The sequence below is a fragment of the Cyclospora cayetanensis genome, unplaced genomic scaffold (genome assembly GCF_002999335.1).
Source record: "Cyclospora cayetanensis isolate NF1_C8 unplaced genomic scaffold, CcayRef3 CcayRef3_contig_10, whole genome shotgun sequence".
In the NCBI taxonomy this organism is placed as follows: domain Eukaryota; phylum Apicomplexa; class Conoidasida; order Eucoccidiorida; family Eimeriidae; genus Cyclospora; species Cyclospora cayetanensis.
In genome coordinates this window covers 103,835-131,764 of record NW_020312037.1, presented here as the reverse complement: position 1 = coordinate 131,764, position 27,930 = coordinate 103,835, and the positions used below count along the sequence as shown (strand labels likewise).

Here is a 27,930-nt window from a genome sequence, read left to right as displayed (position 1 = left end):
GGGTCCATACATCGCTGTCGTGGGCGTAGTTGGTCAAAACGGACACGTAGAAAACACACGGGTGCGAAGGGATGGGGAGGGAAAAATGCATCAGAAAAATCAACACATAGGCGCTTTCTATTTTGCATCAGTCGTCTTCGCTGATAGTAACGAAATGACTGATTTGCTTGTCTGGTCGCGCAACATTAATTGAAGAGTAGCGTTAGCTCAATACAGAAAAACAGCAACATTGTGTGCTTTGTGTGTATTCATGGCTTCTAGATGCTATCAGCAAGCAGCTGTGGATTCAAGGAATACTGTGAGATTTGAGTAACGCCCGCTGTAGCCTTGCCTCCCCTAACATGCAGGGACCCAGAGGGTCCGGCTGGGAACAAGGGAAGTCTCGTTTGAAGGAAACTCGAAAACTTCTAATTTTACCTTAAATATGGAAATAGGTGTCGCCTCACGGAGATCTTTAAATGCAGAACGCAAACATATTCGCTCCCCCAGTTGCTTCCTTCGCAGTGAAAGGCGCGCTCTTGGCACTAACGCCTGAAGGATGAGGGCCCTAGGCGTCTACGGTTTATCACAGTCCTCAGAGCCCCAAGATGGTTGGCGCCGAAGCGTGCGTACATTGTGGGGAAGAGCTTTATACCAAATTTTGTTATAATTGCTTGGTATTCCCACACGGTTAAACTCAACAACGAATATCGATCCTAACGGTGTGCAGGGCTAAAGGATAAGCAAATATTGAAGGTCTACCTTTGATACATTTCGCCGAAGCCCACCTTCCGTTGCGCGCAACCCTTTGTGCAGCGATCAACTACAGTAGCCGAACAGTCTTCAAGTGTTGTCTTCTGTTGACTTGGCCCTTTCCTTGAAGCACACAACCAGTTCTACTAACAAGAATAGGACACTATTCAAATTCATCAGCATTTATAACTATTATTCGGCTGCTGTTGGGGTCTCGAGGGTCTGAAGAGAAGCACTTGGGTAGCAGAGATTGCCTAGAGCTGCGGCACCTTTTGGGGGCGCAGTGTACATTAGACCTAGGGCTTCAAACCTACGCAGTAGTGACCTTTAAGCAGTGCTGACACATGAGGTATTCTCGGAATCTGTCTCCGCAGGCGTTGCCCGCCAGAAACAGCCCCTTCCTTGGGTCGACGCATACTGATGAAGTTTGGTGCTATCCCAATCCACCGAACACGATGTAGCACCAAGCGCCTCCAGTGCGCCAATCTCATTAATCACTAAGTATGGGTCTTATTCAAGCCCTTGTAAGTCCTGAACTTTTATAGGGTCAGCTATTCTCGTGGGTAGCGACCAATGCGTTTTTCCTTAAAAGACAATGTTGGCGAGCTATCTTGATGGCCACGTTTCCATGCTCTCAATGCCGGCTTCGGCAAGTGTGCAAGTTGACCTTTAACAGCGACGTAGACACTCTCCGATACTAGAAACACACAGATGCTTTGAGAAAAAACCAAAGCCTTCCAGAATTAAAGCTTGAAGCCTGTTCAACCTTGAAGGGTGACCCCTAGGTGCCCTGGTGCCAGCACAACAAGCTGGGTCTTGGGTTTTATAGCTTCAACACAGTTTAAGTGGGCTCCATTGGCAAGGTAATTATAAGCTGCCGGAGTACAAACAAGCCTCTAGTCCATTTTCCGGTCTTCAACTTTCTACTGAGTTGAGGATGATCATACTCTTACGATTTACTGGGAGGGAAAATAAAATGACGCAAATAATGGGGTGGTTTCATTTCCACAATTAATCGGAGAACGGCGAAATCCTTGCTTCACGGGCGTACGAATCTGCAGTGCCTCTTGTTAATGGCTAAGCGCCTTAATGCTCAAAAGATACACGAGAAATCCAATTTAATACGAGCTAGTGCCTACAGTGTGCATTCATCTGCCAAGCAATGAGTGCATGCCGCGAGTGCAGTTTTGCTGCATACAGGCCCACTAGGTTGTGTGCTTACCTCTGTTTCTGATCCTCCAGAGGATTTATCCCCGAAGTTGTGCCATGGGATGTAAGGATTCACTAGCGCTTTGGAGCATGCCAACAATACATTAGTCGGGACCCTTCTACCGTAATTCTGCTGGCCCACTGTACAAGCAAAGGAGCCGCTGCGTCGCAGTACACGGTCCCGCCCATTGCATTTCTCCTCCCATAGCTTCCAGGAGAGCCAGAGCATTCCAATTTTAAGAACGCTTACGGAAACATTATATGCTCTCTCTTAGTGAGCAGCTTTCTGCTTGGCACTCCGTTAGTGAGTGCCCGAAGGCGAGTGGACAGTCAGGCTGCAACATAGGGCATCCCTAACACACTGGAAAGCTGTACACTAGTGCCCGTTAAATTAGCCGCTGGAGCGCATCCAGCATAGGGTTGCGGTGTAAGCTCACCGTGCTCTGCATCAAATAGTATGTAGGAGCAGTTTAATCATACCAGTGCTTGAAGGAATATCATATGAAGTTATTCTCTCCCGCTGCGCTCGCACAAATCTGAGCTGCAGAATGCAGAGAGGAGTGGCGAGGCTAGTAGGATAAATTGCCTAGATTTTCACCTAAAAATGTCTTTAGCCACACCAGCGGTTCCTGAACATGCCCAGGCAGTAAAGTGCCAGGAGGCAATAGGGGTCTGTGGATGAAGTTGAGCCGATGGGAAGCCTGAGAACTGCCTTGTTTCTCATTATCAACATAGACTAGCTAAGAGCCTGAAATTGTTTTCCATGCTTTAAAAATCTATCAATGGCCTGGGCCCGGGGGCACTGTACTCCAGAATTGATACGAACTTCATAGAAACTAATCAAAAGCCCTTCCAAGAGAATCTTTTTTCCCTACCCGAGGCGCTCAGAGTTTCGACATGTCAAGAATTAAAGGGCCAGATAACGTGCGTGTTGCTGCACTTTATAAACACTTCGTGCATTCACAGCTAGTTGCACCTTGCACTTAGGGGGTATGCTCACAACAATGTGCCTGTTTTATCGAGCTACCAGTACTCTGAAATGGTCAAAAATACTAACAGCCAAGACAAATGATCAAATCGCTCTAATGCTATGCTAAAAGTAACTACTAGGGCAGAATGTGTCCAAGTGTAGCTTAACCCATCACCGTACTGCAGCGTTGCTCAGGAAATGACAAACCTGTGTAGATGTGTGCCGCCAAAGCAGTAGAATGAAAAGGGGCGGCCCTGTTACAATCCCTCAGGTGCGTGGTCTACCGATAGGCCCGGCCTTTCTGCATCTACTACCTAACATCTGGATCGTCCCCAAGCGTGCGCAGCAGCAGCTATTTGTCGGGGGCTCACAAGTACACCCCTTGCCTCAGCTTGCATGCATTTGCTGCCGCGAGAATATATTAGATAGTGCTCCTTTCACGACTCGGCATTAGGTTATCTGCTCTTTAAGGAGATAAGGACACATGGCGGCGTCCCCTTGTGCGCCTTGCCTTCCGACGCCTTTGCCTTCCTCTGCGGATGCCGATATATCCATCTTGATAGCGACAACGGATGCAGAACCGGCTGCTGAACGGGCGAAAGCACTTGAGTCGAAGTAGCACAACTAGCTCCTGCTTCTAGAGCAGCTACTCGGCGGAGTCAACAGCTTCCTCCTCTACGAATCGAGACGGCCTGAACTTTTTCAGGGCCGCTTTAAGCAGCGCCACAGCGACTGCTCCGACTGCAAAAACGGCGAAGGGCCTCCAGCCTGCAATGACAGCAGTAATAGGTGAGGGCGTAGGACATGTTATCCCTGCAACAGTTACAGCAGGAGGCTGGCCGATTGCTGCACTGCATGCACGCCTGCAGGCATGCAGGCGCCAGACGGCCCTAAAGCCACCAAACATGGGGATCTCAGGACATAACGGAAATCAGCTGCCGTTTTAAATGCTCATGCTACGACCGGCTGGCGCTGCAGCAGCCTCACCAGAGCTGAGGGAGTCCAGGCTTCCCAAGGCAGAGCCCATGGAGACTGCAGAAGAGCAACACCCAGGCAACAAGAGCCTCAACCATCAGATCCGTTTCGGCTGCACAAAAAAGCAATTTTCCTAGCCTCTCGAGTCCTTTTAAACCGTCAACCCTAAAGCCCCAGAACTTGCCGAAAAGCGCTGAATTAGGCATCAAGCCCAGCCAAGTGGCGACGAAGAAGGGCCCAAACGGAACGTCCAAGACAGGCGCTGCAAGCGGACGGCCCCAACAAATCCTAGAGCGGATGTACAACCGAATACTGGTGACATCGGTTCAGTTAGTAAGGCAGGTGTTAGGTGAGAAACGTGGGCAAGGGATCCCAAGAGGGGGCGGGGAGAAGGGCGACACAGACACGCGCATGCAACAAAACAATCAGCCAAACATTCAGCCAAGCAAACAAACACACAAACACACATGTATACACACGCACAATACGGTGAACCCGGATGGGGGAAGCGCAACATGATAAGAGAGAGATGCCGTGTATATATATCAGAAGCATTATGCCAAGAGTACAAAATGTGCAGTGAAGAACTAAGCGAAGCCGTAGGTGAGAGGGGTTGAGATGAAATGAGTGCCAGGTCGTACAGGCCGCATTGATAACCAAATTCGGGAAGGGTGAGACCCGCAGGAACAGAATCGTTAGCATCAAATCCAGCTGCGTCTCCCAAGTCTTTGATTGCTTCTGGTGCGTGGCACTTGCACCAGTCTTGCATGCAATTTCTTTATGCTCTATCGGAAGGGGGCTACGATGGCGGCCACGGTTACCACTACTCTGCTTGGGGTGGATAAGGCGGCGCATCCGCTGCAGCTGATTGGGGAAGAAGCGAACCTGCAGGGGGTTCGGCGAGAGCAGCAGTACGCGAAACAAATAGCAGCATGGGCCGACCAGCGGCACCGAAGAGAGGGTGCACACAGAGGCCCTTGATAGCGCGTGTTGCGGAGCTTAGCCAAGCGCTAGAGCAGTTGTGAGAAGCGGAGAGTTACAAGAGCTTTGTTGTACGCAACGAGGCGTGGAAGGGGGGAGAAATTAGGGCAGCCTGCCGGGTGCAAAAAAGCGGCGCACACGCTTACCACAAGGGGTCGGCCGGAAGCCTTGAACATGAAATACGCAAGGCTTGGTCCCACGGCGGAAAGCAAGGATGCCAGCGAGAACGCGAACAATGGGCTGTACAAGGCCCCGAGCAACAGTGTAACGGCCATGGCCAAGCCTGAAGCAGCAGCAGCAGAAGCAGCAGCAACGGTCATGAACGGCAATACCAGCTGGGGGTTCGCAGGAGTAGCCATTGTGCAGCGACACGCTAATGGAGGCGCATGCAGGCAGGAGGCTACATCAGCAGAACCCTCGCAGCGTCATGCGCCTTTTATAATACGTTTGCTCTAAACCGCACCAAACGCCAACGCGCGTTGTGTTATCGGCCCAGAGAGGCACCCACTACGATACCCGAGAAGGGGAACATGAAGAGGGGGAATGACTGGTAGAGGAGGTAAAAGTAGGAGAGCAGCAACGCGAGGGCCACAGGATGCTGCTGCCTGTACACTGCAACTGCGGCGCAAATCTTCCGGAGGGTCGTGAGCTCTCGCAATCGGCCCAACTCGGAGAAGGATGCGGGAAGGGAGGCCTCCAGCTCCGCTCGAGCCTCTCCAGTTAAGCCTGCGGAAGCAGCAGAGGCCAACTAGAGGCAAAAAGGGAGAGTAGAGAGGGTCGGAAGGCCACTAAGAAGGCCAAACAATTGGCAGAGCCCTTTGCAGAAGCACATAACGGGGGGGAGGGGGTGGATTGCGGCACGGATAGCACACATGGTGTTAGCGCTATACTTGGAGAGCCTGTTCAGCGTATTGAATTCCACGCACAGCCCACTAGACAGACACCTTCACTGGCCTACAATCATTGACACGGCCACACGGCGTGTGCAGCACAACCCTAACACCCCTAGTCGCCCTCTTGGCCGCGAGCACCCCATTAGGCAGAAACATTGTCGAGAGCAACCATGTTCCCATCACACCTGGGAGGTTGAAGTATAGCAGCGCCAAGCACCCAAGAGCGCTAACAAAGAGAACTGCCATTATGCCAAATTTCAAGAAGATCACCCGCCGTCGCTCCGGGGTGGCGGGGGCTGTTTCGACATCAAGGGGCTCAAGACCATCTTTGGATAGGGGGGCAACCTGAGAGTTCCCCCCTCCACGCTGGCGTGGGCCCATCGGATTCGTTTGTGCGACAGCCGCTATTGCGGCTGCGTCTGCGGTTGATTGTGCTGGCGCGACTGCGGTCGTTAGTGCTGCAAGGAGCTTGAGGAAGCCACAGCGAAGGGCCACTAAGCGTTAGATAGCACGCTGAGATTCACGTAACCCTCCACGTCATTCGTGCTCAAGAGACGCCGTGGCAGGAGCAGCAGCAGCTGCTGCAGCTGTACAACCCCTGGTAGCTAGAGGCCACGGTAGAAAAGCGGCGGGGATACCCTTAGAACGGAAGCACGGAGTACAGAACAAATAGAGACGAAGTACACAGAGTGGAGGCAAAAAACGCCCTGGTTACGGTGACCCTGGCGACGAGGCGCACTGCAATGCTGTCTGTTTAGCCAAGGGGCCCCTAGGGCCCCCTTCGGCAGAGTCTTGCCGAGGTGGCAGTAGCAGCATAGTCCAAGGGCAGCAGTTTTTCGTTAACAATGAGCACCAAAATAAAACTCGTGCAGACACCTCGGAAGAGTTCTTTGCCTTCGGATTCTCGTGGGAAAAGTTTTCTGTTCTCCGCGGAGAGAACAACAGAAGCAACTGCATCCTACTGCCCAGGGGGCCCTATGGACTTGCGCCGCCCTAGCATCCACGCAGCGAAACGAGAAAGGGCACTTTTCCAGCTTATTTGGATTTGATTGTTTTGGCTTGAGCACGCCGATACAGAGTATATTAGCAGCAGCTGCTGCTAGCACCGTCTCTCCTTCCGGCAGAGCAGCAGCGTTTGCGGCGATCGGCATGTATCAGGCGACTTATATCAATGCGATCAGGAGTCGCACGAGCCTTCCTTGGAGCATAAGGCTTACCAGAAGAAGCCACAGCGGATGCACCTCTCTCACGCCCTCTGTGTGCAGACAGACAGCGCAGCAACAGCCGCAGCAGCAGTAACACCGGGAAAATCAACAGCAGAAGCACCAGGCGTATCGACAGCAGCTGCATATGCCGCCTGTCTGTTCCGTGGCACTGTGCCCGGGCAGCCGTTGTAGGAGCAGCTACTGCGAAGACTGCAGCGGGGTATCTGCAGCAACAGCATTGATACCAGTGGCCGTCAGAGCCTTTGTTGCAGCTTCAACAGCAGTAAGGACTTTAGCAGCAGCAGTGGCAGAGCCACAGAACCTGTTGCTGTATTTCCCTCAGGTCCACGTATTATACTCTGCAGTGGCAAGGAACGGGGCCTCACTAGTGCACCTCCCTCACGCATGTGCATGGCCTGTCATGTCTGCCCCAACCCGTTTCATGATTCTACCGCTCTTGCTGCCTGTCCATTCGTGTCATGTGACCTGATGACTGCCGCTGTGTCCGCCTTATTTGCCTGTGTCTGTCTCATCCGCCTGTGTCTGTCTCATCCGCCTGTGTCTGTCTCATCCGCCTGTGTTTGCCTTATTCGCCTGTGTCTGCCTTATTCGCCTGTGTCTGCCTTATTCGCCTGTGTCTGTCTCATCCGCCTGTGTCTGTCTCATCCGCCTGTGTCTGCCTTATTCGCCTGTGTCTGTCTCATCCGCCTGTGTCTGTCTCATCCGCCTGTGTCTGCCTTATTCGCCTGTGTTTGCCTCGTCAGCCACGCTTCCCGCTTCCATTTCCATAACCCTGGATTGCAGGGTCCTTACACCGGTTGCAGCTGCTGCCTGCGATGGAAGCGGGGCTGCAAGACAGCGGATTCCTCCCACTGGAGCAGCTGCACATGTCAGCTGTTCAGCAAAGAGGTGAGATTTCTTTGAGGCTATGACGAAGGGCGTTCAAACAAAGAGGCATTTATGGCTTCTCGTACGTGTAGCTGCATGTGGCTGGCAGCCTGTGGGACCCTGACGCATGGCCTGTTCTCGCGTTGCTAGCTGGTGCACCGCTCGCCTTTCCGATTGCGTTTTCGAGCAGATATCGCGCGGTTTGAGTCGAGTATCCGCCATTCCCTAAGGGAACTTCGGGGCGTTGCTTGCCTTCATAGCCGTACGTGTCTCGAAGCGGCCACCTAAATACTGCTTCCTGGCAGCCAGTGCGCCGTAATTCCCCTTCCGCCTACCCAAGAACCATCAGATTCGCATTCCTCAGGGCTGTCCTGAAGGGCATCCGACAGGGCCCCTGTATGCTGTAGGCGGCTGTGTGTCTGGTTCAGGAATTGTGTGGCTCCTGTTGGCATTCGGGGCAACCAGTCTGATTGGAAGCGTTTTGCAGCGAGTAAGATGCAAAGCGTCGTGTCATATTCTTTGCACCAGGGCTCCATGGTCCCTAATTTGCGATTTGTGGAGCTTCAGCTGCGAATGTTTGTGCGCGCAGCCTGTGTTCCTGGACCAGGTCTACCCTCACCTGAACGTCGTGGTATCCCTGTTGCTGCTTTTTCTGTGTCTCCACTCTCCGCGCTTCTCAAGAGACCTGCGGGCAGATGAGTTGTACGCCTGTGTGATCGATGCACGCGTTGCTTTTCCGTCGTGCCTGTTATGCCTGTATTTAGCCGTCCGTAGGCGGGTTGAGGTGGGCGGGCGGCCTGCGGCGAGGTGGAGACCTGGCAGCACCTCTTAGTGCCGAGTGCCAGTCTGACCATTACACCTCTTTCCCGCTTGTTTTCGCGCTTTCGGTTCAGGTATTTGGCCAGGATGAATGCAGCGCTGCAGCACCTGCATCTGTATTACGACAAGAAGTCCGCTTTCCTGGAGGCAGTATTCCCTGTCACTCCCTCTCACTCTCCGCTTTGGTTTTTGAAAGTTTCTTAATAACTGCTTTTTCTATGCAATTTCTATATCCCTTGCGCCCAAATATGACCGTGCTGTAGCAGCTTCTTTGTCGGTATCGGGCTATTGTTCTGCGTTCGTGGCTCCCTGCCTCAGCCTCTTCGCACATGCGTCGAGTTCATACCATTAATTGCATCCTTTTTGCTTCAAATGGTATTCCATCATGCCTCTACTCATTACCTTTAGGCTGGACGGTCTCGTAATCTCCCGCGCACGGCCCCCTCAATTGCACGTTCTCGATTCGCGGCGCCTGCTGCAGCTGAGAGAGGCAGACCTCCATGATGAAGCGTCGGAACATTTGAAGTGCTACCGAGAATGTCTTCTCAACGCTGCGGCTGTTCCAGAGGGCCAAGATGGTTCAAGCAAATAATGTTATTCGGCTCTTCCGTTCTTTTGCGCCTGCCTCTCTAGGGTTACTGCAGGACTTACTGCACCTGCGCTTCTGCACCTGCACAGGTGTGCCCCCCCTTTCCCGTGAGTGCGCAGTGATGAAACGGAGAACAAACACTTACCCAAGAAGGAGGGCTTATGCGAATTGCAGAACAGAACTTTTTTTGTTGTAATCACCGTGTGGAAGACCGGCCGGCACCCCCCTTCTTTTGAAGCGCATTTTGGTCTAGTTAGCGGCGTACAGATACTGCAATAGCTTCGAAATAGCTTGATCGACACTTTCGCCTTTCTGGTTCGTTGTCTCTGAGGCACCTGGGGGCGGAGCCACCGAAAGAAGCTTTGACTCGATAGATTCAGAGAGCCAATTGCAGTCAGCAGATGCATGTCCACAAACCTACCCGGAGAGCCTTGCGGGCTTTAATTGTTTGGCGAATCCGTCTCCCTCAATCTACTCTTACACCGAGCATTAAGAATATTTCAAACTAGCTAGCCAGGGTCTCACCTTTTTTGGCATTTGAATATGAACGTCAACTTGTCAAAGACGCGTGCAGTGATCAACAGCGCATTGGTCGCCCATAAATAAACAATGTAAAGCCAGAGTTCCTTCTCAAATAAAATAAAACCAAAAAGCAGTAACCAAACATTGGGGCCAAGCCGACTGCAGCTCCCCCAGGAAATAGAATTCTTCGGTACAGCAAGATACGTACACCCCGTGTCTACAAAGAAGGAAGACTGGGTGTTCAATCTATAGGGTACTAAACCCGTGAAAATGGTGTCGTGCGACCATTTGCATTGCTTCAACCTCGGGACAAGCAAACACAAGAAAGAATCCCGCGCAGCACCAATGTTTTCAGCACCAGAAAGACAGGCAAAGCAATGTCCTAGAGCGAAGAGTAGATGATTTTGCCATTCTATTACATCTACCTTCTTTGGTTATCACGTGGAGATCTTGCACGGATACAAGCGAGCTTCATCCAATGGAAACTGGGTGATCCGGCTCTCTTACTGGAGTCCTATCCCAATTCCTTATTTTTGCGGCCTTTTCTAAAAGCAGTATCCTCTGCTCGACCTCATTCACGCAGATCAGGGCTGCCAGAAGGGCATTTTGGTTGCGTAAGTGAGGTGCAGCTGAGGATGCCGTTCTGATGATCTCCCACAAAAGGTTAGGGAGACGGTTTCCCGCTGTCTCTACGCGTTGGAAAGGGGCACAGGCGATGCGAAAATCTGCAGAAAGACCGCGACAACACAAAAAAAGGGAAAGGCGCAGACAATCCTTTAGGGTACAGCAACGGATGGGGCTGACGGTGATGAGCGGGCGAAAATAGCTGGCCAGCGGGGATGAAAAGGCAACGGCAGTACGGCAGGCAGTTATTGTCGTTCTAAATGCTTTGCCACAAAAAGTCATCATGCACAGCAACGCAGGTGCATAAATTTTACAATTGTTGCGGTGTCACGCGCAAAAGCAAACTAGGTGAAAGAGCTAACGAAGCCCCTTACTCGTGGAGTGGCAGTGCAGCACCAACGAGTGCTTGCTCTCTGAAGCAATACAAGTGTTGTCCGCATGGGTGTCTAAAGCCATAAGTCTGAAGTCAGGCCTTGAGAGGTCGGGAGAAACGTTGACGCCAGTCCCCAGCTTGCCGCTGATATCTCCTGCATGGCAGGCAAAAGGTCTCCGCGCGTAAATTCTCGGGTTGCAATTGTACTCGCCGGTGAACAGCTCGGTCCCTCGAAGAGCCCTGCAGCGCCAGCAGTTACATATGCAAGCAGCAGAATGTGCAAGCGTATATATCGTGGCTGTACCAAAGCTGTGCATTTTTTCCTTTCAACTGCATACACCAAACATAGCGAAGCAAAGGGCATTGCGGGAAAACGCACGAGGACGGAGGAATGTCCAAACCCTTGCAAGCCGATCCTCCAGTGGATCCACAGGCGTATCCCGGGTCGTGATGCCCCCCGGTATTCTCCGCATCACAAGCGTTGTCAGTGTTGAGCTGTCCTCTAGGTAATAAAGAGTTGGATTTCTCATGTTGATGGAAGGAAATAGGAAGCAATTGGTTATCACACTTTGAGGCGAAAGTCGCTAGAGGGCCCATGTCTATCCTTACACGAGACACCATGCCTTGCTTGAATAGGCCAACAGTGACTTGCGCCTCCGGTAGGTCGATCACCGCCACACTGAGGCATCCTGCGTGGAAACAAGGTACGACAGACTACCAACGCATTATGGATCCAGAGACAGCCATCAGGTGAATATTTGCAAACATAATACCTCTGAAAAATTAGCTGTCCAGTTATACCCTCTCCTAAGACGTGCGACCGACCCAGCCTGGTAAGCCTGTCTTGAAGATCTGGATCTGTGTAGTCGACTGTGGACTTGATAATAACAGAGAGCCTTGCTATGCAAGAACGCATTCACAAATACGGCCGAAGAAAAGTCGGACACACTCAGATGCCTACGCTAATGAACGTCACAGTAAAAGTGGTGCATAGGTAGCTGTACCAGACTGTCTACGGGCCCGAGATTTACCGGCCAAAGCTCGTAAGTAATCTCGTATGCCAGCAGCGGGGACCTCCAGGCAGCGGTTCCTCCCATTTACTATGCACCCAGGTACATCAAAAGACGGCAGATCCTCTTCCTCTAAGCTCTCTGGCAAGTGTGTTGTCTCCTCATTCAGTTTTAGGAGGGGCGACAACTGCTGATTTGCTGTACGCTGCTCGGTTCCTCGGGCATTGGAGATCTTGGTGAGGCATTCAGCAGCCATCCTGAAATTCCCTGCCACAATTAAAACTTTATAGACGATGGCAAAATAAATACAAATATAGAAACGGCGACTTCCAAAATACTCCATGGTCGGTCAGAAGATACCAGTGGTCACTTCTGCTGCTCAGTACGTCGGGATTCCGCTAATTAGCCGAGGGGTTCAGAGAATCTATGGCTCTGAAAGAATGCTCATAACAGTCCAATCACAGCTGATGTTGAAGCAGGAACAAGCTTTTGTGCGGCGTGACCCCTAAGTGGCTTGAAGCCTGTCCTGTGAGTGTACCTGCTTGCGGCATCGGCAGGGGTCAGTGGTGTGTGGTTGCAGGCAGCCACCTTTTTCCGCTAAATCTTTTGAAACGCACGAGTGTGGGGCGCATACTAGACATTATTAAGGTTTCTAAGGATCTACATCGTGAAAATACATTTTACCATTTCTATCGATTAAAATACAGTAATCCACTATCGTTGCCTACTGCCCTAGCCAAGATCCACCTTTTAACGCAAAGTTACGCTCCTCTTTTTCCATTGGACGTATGCGTACCTAGCAGCGGAGTCTGAGCATACAAAGCTGAGAACGCGGTTAGAAGTAAGCAATCACACTTCAGTAATTGCAGCATACTTGCAAACTACCGAGCATGCTTCAAGGATTTCTACAGTGAGCATGTTGCCTGAGGCCACCGTGGATTGACATACAATTGATTATCCCGTTCAGAGCCTATTGAAACTCTACATCTAATTATGCCGTGCGAAAACAAAAAGTACAATGTGGTAGAAGGAAACTTAGAGTGCAGTGGATCCTGTCAAAGCATAGTACAATGATTAGTTACACTCGCTTCTCGGCTTTCACGACTAGTTTGTGAGACCAGGATAACCTAGAATGCTTGTTCCGTACATGTCTACAACGAGTGCATTTGGGAAGGCTAAATGCACAATGTTCTTTTGTAGAGTGTTACACCAAGAGTCTGCTTTCAAATCCAGACATACTAGAGAGGCGAACACAACATTCAAGCAAAGTGCGGGAAATACAGTCTATGTGAGCATACACAGCATGGCAACACAAGTGGCTTGAATTGTTTCCATGAGTATCTTCTTGCGAGCATAGTGCTGAGAGTTGGTGACCACATACCCTGAAGCGTACTTCCAATACTTCACAATGGTGGCTAACACTAATAAAATCAGGATAATGGGGTATTAGTAGCGGTCAAACCCCATGCGCACCAAGCAGCTCCAGCTATCCTCCACTTGTGATCGTGAGAAGGGCACTAGCCTCAAAACATATGAAAATTTAAAGGAGAACTAATTGCCTCATCATAAACGGCTCCAGGCGTGCTTTTACCCTATAGGAAGTGGTTTTCGTATGAGGAAAGAAAGGAATTATGAGATGCTTGTTGTTAAGCCTTCCCAGCACTCCGAGTATTCGGCTCCAGCTGGACAGCAATCTAACATACAAGCGCACAGAATTCGTCTGCATTGAATGGAACCAACACCAATATCCAAAACACAATATCGCAACAACCAATATACAAGTTGATGCTTTAAGAGCTGTAACCTAAGGATTGCTGGTGCAATAGAAAGCACCGAAATTAGCTCGGCCAACTACAGCAAGTACGCACCAATGTTTCCTAGTCTACTTTTGTACTGGGAAGCTCTAGATAAAAGGGTCTATGCTAGATAGGCACTATTGATTATTAGGCAGTCTGTGGCGCTACCAAAAGAGGGAAGATTTTCAGGGTGTAGAAGCCCGTGCCCTGTGCAGAGGAGAGCACATGTGCAGGGCAGATGGGATACCCGCGTCCTTATGCACTTTGGATAGCAGCTGTGTACATCACGGTGATGCAAGAGCAGGAAACGTATCTCCGAAGAATAAGGAAGAGTCCTGTGCCTCACAATTTGCGTTAGTCACCTGATATCCCTGGCGCGAGTCTACTTTGACCATTTGCTCGATGAACCAAGCACTGTCTGCTAGGACGCTTATCTCGGGTGGACGATAGGGCTCCATAATTGACGGAGAGGAACCATTTCCTACCAGATCATTAGTGTGCTATCATTGGATTCTAATATAACAGGTGTCGCGCTGAGATTATCGTGTTGGCAAGCATCGCACAGGATATAGTACACGCCTGCTGTTTTTACAGTCCCCCAGGAGCAGGTTTAACAGCGTAATGCCGTGGCATATACAGGCGCCTTTCTACGATAGCCACAGTTTTGAAGGATACGTGCAAACAGAGCTGCATACCCGTGAGCTATACCGATGTTTTCAAAATACTAATATAAAAGCGGAGCACAGCATGACTGTCGTTGGAAGCAAGTTACTAAAAAGAGGGATTCTTTTATGGTGTACAAGAAAAGCCGCACATGGCACTCAGCATGAATACGCGCATATGAGCTGTTGGAGCAGCGGAAAAAAAACGCTCAATAGAGATATGCGAAATCCATTCATGGAGCTTGTAGCCAGTAATTCAGTATATTATGCCTAAGTGAGGGGAGCAAAGTACCTTGTGTTACTGGAGCACTTTTTTACACTCCGCGGAATAGAGCTCGGAGTTGTGCCTGACGCAAGTTGAGAGAGTTCTTCAAAAAAATAGCGCTTTACCTAGAGCCCAGACAATAACACCCTTAGTGTTAGGCGTATTGCATTTTGATTTTTCCTCCCTTTCTTTTGGCCCTCAAGATTTTTCACCGACTGTTGTTGCCTAATTAAGAATTCTATCGACTGCATATTGTGGCCTACGATCTTGTACACTAAGTCTTTACCGCTAATTTCAACCAAACCGATTTGTTTGAGTGAATTTTTGCAAAGGTGGCTTGTATTACGCGACTAGGTTACGGAGTGTTTAGAGGAACTCCCTGCGATCCCAGTAACAATTTGGTTCGTAGATTTGAGACGTCTCTCCTACAGTGTATCACACGTAGGCCTTTAGAGCATCATAATAGACACAAGTGCTTAGCTTGAGACAACATCATCTCTACTTTTGAAAGTGCTACAGTCGGTGTCTCGCCAGATTGCAGGCGATGGACCATTAAGGCATGTGGAATTGTTGGGCTCGCGGACGATAATATATTATTGGTACAAATATCCCATCTAGTACTAAGTTAACACAAATCTCGCCAGAGTGAATATGCTTTATAGGCGTTCACGTCTTTTTGGACCTATATGTGTGTTGGTATCAGGCAGCGGCTGGCAACTCCGATAAATTGGGAGCGGCATGACCAACGGAAAGTCAGTTCCTTTCGCTACAAGTGGAAAGTAAAACCATCAGTATAAATGCTGCTGTTTAGCCTAAAACATAGTCTTTTTAATGTTGTTTTAAGTCTTGTGGTTAAACGGGGGAAGCAGGACAGCCGGCACGTCAGCACCACTCCAGTGTCACCCGCGTGCATTGCCGCGCGGAAGGTGGTTTAGAAGGATTTTCACCTGTCAACTGCGGTTCATATGTTGACTTCCTCCTTCATACTATTGCTTCATTCATGTAAACACTGGGAAAACCACACATTAGTGCAGTTTGCTCCAAGACTCCCTTTATCCTGAAGCATTCGACGGTCCCACCATAAGCCTCTTTTTAAATAGGGTTTCCGACTTCATTGGTGTCTTTGTCTGACACTTTGTCTTTACACTTTGTGTTTTATTTTCCACGTGTCCTTCGTGTTGCTCACCCAGCGGTTTGACCATGGGGACAGCCGACCACCGTCCTTCGGAAAAGCTACGAAATGCGGCACCTCTGGTCGTGGTGCTTCTCTGTTCACTATTCCTGCCAGACCTATGTGCATCAGAGGCGCCAGGTGGCTTTCCTACATCCGCTTTGACTGCCAATGACTACCTTGCTGATGAGTCCATATATATCCACGAAGAGGCCTCCGCGATGCTGGCATCTTTAAATACCCCTGGAGCTCTTGCAGATAAAGCGGCTCCGAAGACAGCTGCACCTACTAGCATAATGGACATCATGTATCTCATGAGTTCTATGGCTAAGGGAGAGAAATCCGTCGCTATCAGCAACACAGTGCAACCGATCGTGCGCTTCATGAGAGAATGCCTTGATCGCCTAGCAGGTTGGCAATATAAGAATGCACACAGCATCATGAATCTGTATACGCTTAATCAGGCCATTTCACCAGGCCATCTGCAATTTCGACAAGGTCAAAAAGAACTTTCGGCTGTGAGTGTTGGCTGTTGTAGATCGACTGAGGAGGCTGCAAGGAAAGGATATAAAGTATGATGGCGACGCGTTCAGGCAGCTTGGTAAGAAAAGTAGTCCTCCCTATTCAAAATCCGCAAGGGGCGCTGAGTAGTGCCGACGGAGAGAACCGCATGGCAATGGATATTTGTCTATGGTCTCCTCTGTGATTGTATTTAGGATGCATTGCTGTCTCCAACATGGCTCTTAATGGTATTCAGGGCACAGTAGCTCTTTTCCCATCTTCCTTCCTCTCCCGCTTGACCGTGTCGATTCCACACGTTTCCACGGCTTTTCACCAGCCATATGACTTGCCGTGTATCAAGCCAATTGCCCTCGCCATCCACGAGCGAAGCAACCCCAGTCTTCACCCAGGGGGTGCTTTCAACACTGATGGCCAATGCAGCGCAGAGATGATTGGAGGACGACACGACCCAGGCCTGGCATGTGGTCCGGATGGCTCTGAGCTATGCCGCACTCTCTCCATCCCTCCTTTCGAGTACGTTTGCAAATTCATGGTTAGAAACTTTCTGACCTGTATTCATTGCACTGGCGTCACATATAATGTTTGTCTTTATTGTGTCTGCGTAATATGCGCTGCAGCAACTCTACGGGAAATCGTGACTCGCAAGCCAGCTACACTTGCCAGAGCACCCTGTACAGTTCGAGGCCGTTTTCCTGCAACGCCGGCGACTTGACGGGGAAGTTTGGATTTGGCAGGGACCTCTCAGTATCGCCACAGATCGTGGACATGCGCGTCTTAGCAATGGACTCAAGCCCGGATAACCCATGTGGAATAGGCAGCCGCCTGTTGCCGCTTGTTCTCAGCTGCAGCACGAGCGGTCAGCAAATCCATCCCTCTTGACTAATTAGTGCCGAGAAGCTGTTGTTTTTTTTACCGCTGAGACTCCCTGTAGCCACCCATTACTCAGCGTGTGGTGCTGTGCCTGTTTCTCGTGTTGATCATGACTAATTATGGAATTAAAGAGGTTTTTGCACACGTAAAGCAAGCTGCCGCACAAAACATAGTTATGTATCTATGACTATGTTTGTAAGCGGCTTGGCCGCTACGGCATTAGTGTGCCTTCATGGACTGTATATTCAGTACGGCACTTCGAAGTACGTTCGACTGAAATGCTTCGTAGCGGTGGTTGTTGGAAGCAGAGTCTTCGGCATTGCTCTGGCGTAATTTGACTGGTGCGAACTTGTACAGGCCGGAGACTGGCGTGCTCGCCGTTTCAAGTGGTAGGCTCCGTGCCCAGCATGGTGGTGCCTTTGCTGCAAGAGCTGGTTCTTGAGACAACCACGGCTCTGTTAGATCAGCCCACAATGCAGGAGGTCATAGGAGCTCTAAAGTCCTCGGTCGAATTGGAATCAAGGGTGATGTTCCTTGAGGCGGCGGCAGAGGGGGTTAGCCCTACTCCTGGGCCTTCTCCTCTACCACCACCCGAAGATGGCACAACCACAACAACCATGTCTCCCACATTTACAACTAGGGGAGGCCCAACGAGCACAAGTCCGGCGTCGACAACAACAACGACCACAACACCAACAACTGCACCGCACACCCCGGCCCCACCAACTATACCAACCCCAATCCCACCGACAACCACAACAACTACCACACAGGTAACTACAACGAATTATTACCCCATACCAGGGCCACCTCGCGATCCTCTATATCCAGAGCCGACGCCCCCTGATGACCAGCCAAGCCCGACCCCTCGGCCTCCTAGGAGACGCAGACCAAGGCCAGCACCGCAGCCCAGATAGCTTCAGCCTCAGCCACCACAAACGCCGTTGCCAGATCCTGTGGCTCCCACCCTCATCCCGAGCCTCGTACGCAGCCGCCTTACCCCGAGCCACCCACGGACCTTCCTGACCCGGAGCCTTCTACGGAGCCACCGCCCTCTCGCAATAGAAGTAGACGCCCCTGGGATCCAACAAAGTAGTAAGGTATTTTTCACGAAAGATATAACCAGCAAGGTATATAGCCGGACTGCTTTATGACCACCTCACAGCGCCCGCCACGAGGGCCTAAAATGCAATACAGTCCTCGTATATTTGGCATCACGCGGGAGATATTTGCCAGCCATGCTCTTTGGCTGGGCAATTTTTCTTGAAACCCTACCTGCAGGAGGCACTGCGAGGGCTTTTCAGGATTGGTAGAGGTCCCGGCTGAATTGTCCTGCACTTGTTTTGTTTGTCCTTGGTTATTACCTAATTGCCCAATAGGAGCGTCTGTAGCGGGGATAAGTATCAAGGACTTTATCTCGTACAGCCGACCAGATGGGTCTGTGTTGCAACAAAATATGTCTGATGCAAGCCCCGCGCAAATCGGAAAACGGGTAAAGCGGGAACTTCTACGAGAATTTGTTGGGGTGGCTTAGGTAGATAGGTGATGCTTAATATTGAGGGTAGCAAGTAGGACACGGGATTCTCTGCGGAGAATGCAAGCACTTCTGAATGCTAGAAATAAATGTAGCTGCTGCATATATCGCGTAGTGCGTAAGCTCTAAGATTCTTCATTGCGCCACAAAGGTCGAAGACCATGGGAATACAGTCCCCACCTTCAGGCTTTGGGAGGCTTGAGCAACGAGGGTAAGGGAAAACCTTGTAGACAAGGGACCTTGTCGTGATACATCCGATGATTTTAGTCTTTTGGTTTCCCTTTTAGCTGTTAAAAGTGCTACGGGCCGTAGGAAAGAGCTTCTCGAGTTTCTTCCAATACATAGGACAAACGTTCAGAGCTCTTGTTCTTTGGATCTGGAGCGTGCATGAAATTTGACCGAGTGCCGGTGCTGCTCAAAATAAAAATGCACTAGGCTGCTGCAGAGGAGCTAGGGCCTTGTTAAGCGAACTTTCAATGCTCTACCTAAGGCCTCAGGAGGCGCACACTTGACTCCTGACTGAATTCGAACTATGTACAACGCTATTGCGTGTTTATCAAAAGAGTTCTCCCTGCCAGCGTCCCTAGAGTTTGTGACGCGTGACCACAGCACTGAAACCACTCCATGGCTTTTTACAAAAGTTATTTAGTCGGGCATTAGGTGTCTCCCTACGGAGATCTTAGAAGGAGCGTGACAGTCGCTTAGCCCCCTACAAACTGAGTGGAGCATTTGTGTGATTAGTCATGATCAGGACTGCACAGCGATATGGGCATCGCGAAAACTTAAAAAAGAGCATTGCTACAGCTCTAGCGTGAGCTCAAGTACCTTTTGTTCGTTACCGCATTTGCTAGTCTGTGTGTATGCCACCTGGGTTTTAAAGTCCGAAGCTGCGTTGCTAAAAGGAGCACAAGGCGGTTTCCGTGTGTTTTTTCTGCGCCTACTATGTTAAGAGCCCAAAACATCCCGGAACTATAAGCAAACTGCTTGCATGGTTTATTACCATATATCTGCTTCGTGAGTAACTTGTTTTCTCTTTGTCTTCCGGTGGTTTTTCGTTCTCCATGGAAAAAATATTTTGTATCCACCAACGAACCAGCACGCGCTACTTACACGATGTCCTGCTCACATAATAGTATCAAATTTCGTACCTATCTGATCAGATCCCAGAGCTGAAGCGTGAAAAGAAGCCCAGCACAGAGGAACGAACGCACGGAAGACGGGTACACGGATCAAAGAGCCGCTGCAGTATTACCGAGAAATTTTAATGGATCACGTCTATTACCAGATTGAATAAGTCTCGCGCTTTAAGGGCTGTAAGTCCGTGTCTCTCGTGCACTCTTTACTTAGTGATTCGGCAGTTCCCTACTGTGCCAGGTGCTCCCAAGCCGTCAAGAGCTTCAAAATAAAACCCACACATTCGCACCTCCCTCTGCATAAATTCGTTTGGATATTCCATGTAACAAACGAATTACTAAGGTTTCAGTGTTTAAGCTTTGCAAACCTACCTCGTGTTATTCCACTGACCGCCTTGCTGTTTGCGCCCATGCTCGACGGTCAATTACTACACATACGATGGTCACCGAGGCATTTCTGTGCATTTCACTTCATTTTCAGCTTTCACCCTTTTTCCATTTTTTGTCATCTGATTTATCTGCATTTTTTGTCTCTCATTTGTCAGCCAGATACCCTCATTACTCTTTCCGTCTCCCCCTTTCGTGCAGTGCAATCGCGGCATCCCCAGCCGTTTCCGTCAATGGAATTCCTTCGGTTTTCCCCGTTTACGATTATTCTTTCCGTATATTTCACGCAAACATTGTCCGCAATTGTCTATGAGGAACCGATATCGATGGTTTTCCCCTCAAGTGGCACGTATGAATGGCCGCGGAGTCCAGTGGTAACACCAACACCAATAACAACAATCAACTGCCCAAACCCTCCGTGCGTCAGTGGTGTACCACGCGAAGTAGCTATAGAGCTCGAGACTCCTGTGGACTTGAAGAGGTTGTGGGCAGAGCGCGAGGCCTCACAATCTAATGAACCTCAATCCTCCATAACTCCTACACAAGAGAAACTCAGAGGTGCTCTCGGCACTCTCATCAGTGGACTCCGTAGTGAGTGTGCCTTCGTGAGCAGGCAAAGAGCCCTTGCACGAGTGAGAATAAATATAAACTTAGCCTTAGAATCGAAGGGAGCACACCGGACAGCACCAAGCAGCTACGTGTGAGGCACCCCAGGTGGTCACTATGCAGCGAAAGGCCATCATATGCCACTTTCGAGGCCTCAATGAAGCATCTCTACGATCATTTATTGACGTCGTCTTCATCTATCGCCAAAGTAGCCCCCGTTCAAATCATTGCTCTTTCTTGCATGAGAATTCATGGGACATTATTGGACTTGTGCTAGTGGTATTTGCACTGAATGTAGCCTGGCGTCTGTGATTCGGACTGATATACTTTTCAGACAAGGTGAATGAGCTGCGAAAACGGCAGCCACTAACTTACGATGAACAAAAATTCAGAGAACTAGGTAAGCGAAAGCTCAATAAACGAAAAAGGCAGACGCGCAAGAACGGGCAAAAGCCCAATAGACACCTCAGACCTTTAAGAAAAACCTACACAGACCACTGCACCTCATGGCCCCAGTCACATATCCTCCCTTTGATTCGTTTCCTACTGGCCTTTCTCCATCTGTCCTTCCTCTGTAGATCCTGCCTTTTTGCCTGCTGCTCAGGTTGCATTGCCCTCGCTTCTCCGTCCCTTCGTGCTTTTCACGGCGTAGTGGCCCTCTTTCCTGCTGCTTTCCTTGCCGAGATCGCGGTGTGCCTCACCATTGCGGCTGCCGCTTTTGACCCAGCGTGCCGAGGCCATGTGACGCCTCTGGCGCTGAATCTCCACAGTAGCAGACACCCAGCTATCCCGCCTAGCGGCACTTTCAACCTCGTTGGGCAGTGCAACAACCTTGCAGTTGGAGGCATTTACAACTACGCTCTACCAGGGGTCCCGAGCGACGTGTATGCAACGAAGCCCAAGGACAAATCGTGGAAGGCGATGTCTGTGAAGTCGGAAGGATGCGGCATGCCACCGCCCAGCAAAGAGCCGTAAGCATGTCACCATTGTGTCGTGTCCATGTTGCACTAGTGCTTGATGAGTGGGAAGGCCTGCGGGATGAGGTTCTGGTCGGTTTGGGCCTGAGGATCTTGAGGTACACCCTACTTCGTGCAACTGCGTTTGTTGCGTATAGGTTGGAATCGCCTGTGCCTCGCGGATGCAGCCCCAGCCTTTACCGATTAAGGCCCTTCGGCTGCCGTCCGGGGCACTTCACGGGAAAATTTGGCTTGCCGAGAGACGTCTCGCGCTTGTCGACAACAGCGGATCTGCGGGTTCTTGCTCTGGATCTGCACTCCGAGAGCCCCTGCGTTGTATCCGAGGCTTTCCTCCCTGTGGTTTTGTCGTGCTCTTCTACCTGTAAGCTCCCCATTGCAGAGTGCCTTTTGCGCTGAAAGGCTTGCGGCCGCCTGTGCCTCCCTCCGTCCAAATCACATACGGTTTGGATATGTGGGGCTTGCATGCAGGCGCGGCACTGGCGTGCGTACCCTTCCACCGCCTAGAAACGGTTGCACCCGCGGAGGTGCTCGACGAACTCGATGCTTTGCTCGTGGCCACAAACGGGGCAGCAGCAATCATCGAGACAAACAAGCAGATGCAGGCCCTCGTGAGCATCATCACCGAACTGCAAACCAGGTTAGAATTCCTTGAGTGTGCGCCAGCAAAAGCGTAGGTATTCTTTACCCTGCAAAGTTGCGAAAGGGCGAGGGCCTTTAAGCTTGCGAACCCCCTCTTTCCCAAAGGCTAATTATCTAGGCCTCCCTCGCCCCCTTAGTGTGGGGCCCTTTTGCCGTCCCGCGTGGGGCCCTTACTTTGAGTTGATTCTCTATCTAGCTGGCCCTTTAGGAGCACACGCCGATGGCTTCGCACATGCTCTGCTAGGCTTTCCTGCCGAACTCAGAAGAAAGCCTCACGTGTCATGTGAGCCGATGCTCTAAGCTCTCCTAAGTGCTTGCGTGAATTCTCGTCGAGTGCACTAGGGGCACACCAAGGAACCGTGGCCGATGATAGCAAGCGAACAGTCGTTTTACACGAGGGGCAGAGAAGCACGACGCATGCAGACTATTGAGAGAAACCTAGGGCAGGATAGCGAGGCTGGTAAACCTATCATCCTCATGCATAAACCTATATGCTGGAGCGACAATGAAAGAGCCTGTGCAGGTGGATGGCCATCCACGCGTTTTGCTGAGAAAACCGGTTGGCTTTCCATAGAGGAACACACAAGGCAACGAAGGAGGCATTTGTGGGAATAGCGTAACCACCTTGGCCAGACTCTGTGGCACGCTTAGTTGTACACACTCCCCACAGTCCTGTCTTTCTGCCTCTTTGCTGCTACGGTGGGAAGCAAGATCAGTGTAATGACGACACTAATACACCGACGCTACAGCTTCTAGAGAGTGTTCGTGGCAGGCCGAAAATAGTCGCTGCTTTTCTGCAGTCCCTCACATACTCCGCACCATTGACTTGGGTATTTCACTCTCATGAGGCAACGGTACTGCAGAAACCTGCTGCTTCCGCCAACCCCGTAGAGCACCACGCACAATTTCGTGCTGCTAAGGGTGCGTGTTGCTTTGGAGTGCCAGGAATTCTCCTTTCAGGGTCCTTCGTAGCGGCTTCAAGTCACCGTCCACCCTCGAGGCCCCCTCGGGGCCCCCTCGGGGCCCTCGAGGCCCCTGTTGCTGCCTGATTACCCGAAAAATGATGCATAAAGCAGCATAAAAAAGCAGGCAATTGGCAGCGGAAATGCAAAAAGAGGCCATATGCAGCTGTGAAAGTCTCCCTGAAGGAATGATAACTCGCTACATGGGCCCTCAACTGGTGGTGGACTTGGCCTAAAACTTCTTTTATGGTGTAGCGCTTTCGCGCCTAAACTTTTTCGCTGCTACACTTAGGAGCTGTGTATCTCTGTGGATGGCTTCTCCGCTGGGATTTTTTTCGGAGGTGCCGGGATCTGCAGGAGATTAACAAGCTGCATTGAGACACTCTGCAGGAATATAAGAGCAGCATCACCCGCCGCAGGAGGAGCGGGAACATTCACTGGTTCGAGATATCTTCAGAAAACAGCTATCACATGCTGCGGACCGCAGGTTTTCTCTCCGCGGCTGCAGCAGATAGCTGTGTGCCTGCCAGGGTTTCCATCGCTTGGGTGGACTGTATGGGTGCTTCTGGACGCCTCTGTTTGCTAAAGGCAAGGAACTTACCGGGTAGCTTTATAGGGGCAGCAGCAGCAAGGCAGAGGCAGGTGTCGCTGCACTGGAGGGTGAGCGCGGCTAGGGGTCTTCGACCGGATCTACCCAAAGGCAGCAGCAACATCAGCTGCAGCAGGCCAGTCAGTCGGGCTGTTGGTGACATGAGCTGCGGAACCATTAATTCTGCCTCCAATGTTTCAAAGAGGCGAAACTTCTCCAGCAGCAGCAGCAGCGTGGGTGGGTCGCACTATGCAACGCTGGGAGTGAAGCCAACAGCAACACAAGCGGAGATTCGACAGGCGAGAAACATATGCAGGAGGCAGACAGGCAGAGCTAGCGCCCGCTCTCTTCTTTGTGTCTTCCACCCAGCTAGCCTCACTGCTGTTGCTGATGCTGTTGTGGCGGCTGCTTCTGCACCAGACCCTTCTGCTGCTGCACCTAAGACTGCTCCACGCCTTGCGCTCCATTGCTGTAGCGCAGAGGATGCACACCTCTGCATCTGCTGTGGACTGCGCCTCATGACTACCTCCAGGCTTATGTAGCTCTGGCTCTCCAACTCCACCCAGATAAAAATAAAGATGATCCAAACGTGAGACACCCTGCTGCTGTCGATGCCTCTGTTGCTCTCGTTATCCCTGCATCAGGCCCTTTTCCTGCTATACCCCAGACAATGAAGGAACCAGTGCTTCACCGTTCTGTGTATCTCGCTGCTTCTGCTTGTCTGCTCTCCCACGTTTTCTATATCCCTTATTTCTCTGTCTCTCTCTCTCTCTCTGTCTCTCTCTCTCTCTGTCTCTCTCTCTCTCTGTCACTCTCTGTCTCTCTCTGTCTCTCTCTGTCACTCTCTGTCTCTCTCTGTCTCTGTCTCTCTCTGTCTCTCTCGCTCTGTATGCATGTATATATCTGCCTCTCCCTGTACCCCCCTCTTTTATAAATATCTCTCTGCGGCCGTGCGCTCCTGCCCCTCTCTTTGTCTAGGCTGTCCCTCGTAGGCAGCTTGTTGCCTTCTGCATGCGCAGTGCTGGATGCATATTTGCATCTTGACTGCTGAGGCACGCATGCCCGTTTAACCCCTCCACGATTGGTGGTCAATGTCTGCGTGTTTGTGTGCCTTTCTTTATCAAGGCATTTCGTTTCGGGGCCGCTCTACTTGTGTCTTCTCCCATGCTATGCCTCTTCCATCTTCTTCCACTCATCTCTCTTCTTTGTTTGCCTCAGGCCGCCAGTCGCTTTCACGAAGTTCGCGTGGCCTACGATGTGCTCTCCCAACCCTTTTCGCGCAGTCACTATGACAGGCAATGCGAGGGGTAGCTCTTCGGCTCTGCAGCTTACATCCAGCGCATCTGCATCTCCTTTCCCCGATTATCCCTGTCTCTCACAAGCACGCTGTCCTTTGCGCGTTCTCTTTTGTGCTTTACCGAGACTTTGTGTGCCTCCTGGCCCTAAACGTGCTGAGCTTATGCATACGGATGGTGCCATCCCCCAGGATCTTAATCGCTTGAGTTGCTTATAAGTTCCTGTCCACGTTCAGTGCTTTCGCCAATAGTTTTCGAGGCTCACAGGACGTCTACCCCCCGGCTGGCGTCTTGACTGTCGAGAACACAAAATTCTGTTTTCGAGTGATGGGTGGTGCACAGGGCTCGCGGCATGGCAGCGGCTATGGAAGACGCAGGCGCTGCCGCCTGGGGAGAAGAGACAGAAGAGCAGAGAAGTGCGGCAAAGCGCTGCCCCAGGGAGCCTCATCAAGTCTTTCTGAGCGTTGTTCGGCTATAGCCGTACCTAGCTAGTTCAGTAGCTAACCGTGTTCTCGAGAAACCGAACGAGCAGCGCAACGGGGGTGTAGCAAAACAGCTCTTTTAATGGGGCCTCACTTCGGGTTTGCGGGCCGGCGTTCGTTGGTAGTGATTTGTTTGCCTCTGTGTATCGCTTTGGTGAGAGAAAGATATATATGTATGTATATCTTTCTTTCTGTCTTTCTCTCGATGCTTAAAGTCCGTTCGGGGAGGAACTCGCTCCGTACAGAGAAGCGTGCGTGTGGCGCGTTCCGTGGGGGTGGGGGGGCCTGAAGTGATTGCTTCTAATGCTGCATGCGGGGAGATTGCCCGTGTAGGGGTATTGTGTTTTTGTTTTCTGCGGGTCCCCTCGGCCTCGCAACAGGAGCTATGAGGGCGTATCGCCTCCCCATGCGTTCCCCGCAAGGTTCGCTGCAGTGTGTAGCTGCCCATCTTTGTCGGCTTTTCTGTGTGGTCTGCAGCACTCCGCCGCCAGCGCTACCAGAGATATGCAGCTGAGCAGCGTACAGACGTTCCTTATGACGATACTCCAGGCGTTGTGCGTTTTTAAAACCCCTTTGCTGAGTCTCGTTACTTTCTTTTCGGGTGCTCTGGCTTTCTTTCGCCCCTTAGTTCGCACCTTCTGGGGTCCCCCCACCCCACACGCTTGCTTCGTGTGCCGCTTCTGTCCTTGCCAGAGATGCTCCCCTCAGCCTCAAGCGTCTTTTGTTTCTGTGCCTGCTGTCCTTAACTGGCCTCATGAGGGCTATATATCTATGTATATTTATATATATGTATATTTGAACATGAGTGTGTATGTGTATGTGCTCGTCCTCTGCCTCTGCACCGTGGTAGCACTCAAACTCTTGCTCCCTTGATCGTGTTACAGTTGGTGGTTTGCGAAAAGTGCGTTCTACGGCCCGCCCGCCATATGGAGGACGACGGACAGGTGGACAGATGGGAAAGCGGCGCTTAGTCTCCTTACTGGCTGCGTGCGATGATGGCATGTGCCTTCTGTGAGTCGCAGGTGCCAGTTATCGTTTGCGCGTTCCTGGCGATCACTTACTTCTCCGTCGCCTACCCTAAGGCCCGCGAGATGGAAGAGTGCTACGGGTAGATCAAACCACCGAAATTGAAGAGCTAATTGCACTGCGGGATGCGCACGTCCTGCCCTAGGTATCCGCGGCTTGCCTGCGGGAGCTGCATGCGGCTCCTTTCTCGTGGCCTCTGCTTGTTGTGTGTGTGCTGTTCCCGAATCTAAGTGTACATGACGAAGTCACGCCGCGAGACACTCGAGGAGATCCGCTAGTGAGGGCTTTTTATAATCCTCTCAGCGATCAATGGGAGCGAATACCTAGGGGCTATGATGCCCCACTCCCCTCAATCCTACACAGGGTAAGTCTCTCGCTATACGGCGGGCGCAGTGCATCCGTCTGGTGTGTCCTCCTTCTATACACAGATCTGCTTCCGGTAGTCTGCTCTGTCTACCCCGGCGATTTCATTTACTTACCCTACCGTACTTGCACACACAAAAGTACAGGCCAAAAATACTTTGGATTAGCTATCTTCATCAATGATGATGTTTTAGGTACCTTCTTACTATGGGTTGCAGGATTACATTTCTCACATGTATTACTTGGTGCGAATTTCTTATCGTCCTTAATGTTCTGGAAAGGAAGTCTACAGCCCTTTTGCCACATCCATACGAGCCCTCTCTGTCTACCGTTTTCTGCGTCTATCTTTCACGTCGCACATATTACACCTACACCTCTGCATGTGCCCCATCCTCAGATGTACTCTGTTCGCCATCCGTCCCTCCGACTGGAGACGTCTCAGATGCCAAGGCAATTCGCGGTGCTTCAGGTAAGCCGGGGGCGTTTGGCCATACAGCGTACATACCGACTGCCGGCATCCTGGCAGCCGCTTCTATACCAGCAGGCAAGGAATGATCTCCCTTTCCTGCCGCCTTGTGTTGCTACAGATGCCGCATTCTCAGACCGAGCCCTCACGGCTTGTGCGTGATCCACGCACGGGAGAGCACCTCTGGACGGGGGAAATTCCAGTCAAACGGAGCGGCCCCAGTAACAGCAGCAATAGCAGGTCTTCCGATTGCAGCCTTCCCACTGCGCATTCGCCTGCTGAAAAGGCTGGTGGACTATCGGTTTCCTCGGAAGCAAAGCCCCCAAAGTCTCAGGGAGTTGCTGCGTTGTGTATCTGAGAAACTAATACGTTTGGCAGGCTACAGCGCCTCACTT

The 27,930-nt window shown here is 51.0% G+C and overlaps 4 protein-coding genes across 4 annotated transcripts; 2 read left to right on the top strand and 2 right to left on the bottom strand.

The window, feature by feature from the left end:
- Positions 1 to 3,854: 3,854 nt before the first annotated feature.
- Positions 3,855 to 6,911, bottom strand: LOC34620642. Its single transcript, XM_026337316.1, has 7 exons — positions 6,713 to 6,911; positions 6,557 to 6,654; positions 6,329 to 6,399; positions 5,014 to 5,185; positions 4,528 to 4,771; positions 4,071 to 4,148; positions 3,855 to 3,943 (listed from the first exon to the last, which is right to left on the bottom strand). The coding sequence occupies exons 1-7, from the start codon at positions 6,909 to 6,911 to the stop codon at positions 3,855 to 3,857; spliced, it is 951 nt and encodes a 316-aa protein (XP_026193101.1).
- A 3,343-nt stretch (positions 6,912 to 10,254) lies between these two features.
- LOC34618852 lies at positions 10,255 to 12,046 on the bottom strand. The gene is made up of 4 exons (XM_026337306.1): positions 11,812 to 12,046; positions 11,160 to 11,469; positions 10,782 to 11,020; positions 10,255 to 10,508 (listed from the first exon to the last, which is right to left on the bottom strand). Exons 1-4 carry the CDS (start codon positions 12,044 to 12,046, stop codon positions 10,255 to 10,257), a joined length of 1,038 nt encoding a protein of 345 aa, XP_026193091.1.
- Positions 12,047 to 21,677: 9,631 nt separating this feature from the next.
- On the top strand, positions 21,678 to 22,387 carry LOC34618850. Its single transcript, XM_026337296.1, has 2 exons — positions 21,678 to 22,074; positions 22,182 to 22,387. Exons 1-2 carry the CDS (start codon positions 21,678 to 21,680, stop codon positions 22,385 to 22,387), a joined length of 603 nt encoding a protein of 200 aa, XP_026193081.1.
- Positions 22,388 to 23,785: 1,398 nt separating this feature from the next.
- LOC34618849 lies at positions 23,786 to 27,893 on the top strand. The gene is made up of 9 exons (XM_026337288.1): positions 23,786 to 24,166; positions 24,436 to 24,492; positions 25,122 to 25,210; positions 25,541 to 25,614; positions 26,158 to 26,234; positions 26,703 to 26,788; positions 26,938 to 27,070; positions 27,467 to 27,538; positions 27,657 to 27,893. The coding sequence occupies exons 1-9, from the start codon at positions 23,786 to 23,788 to the stop codon at positions 27,891 to 27,893; spliced, it is 1,206 nt and encodes a 401-aa protein (XP_026193073.1).
- Positions 27,894 to 27,930: the final 37 nt, after the last annotated feature.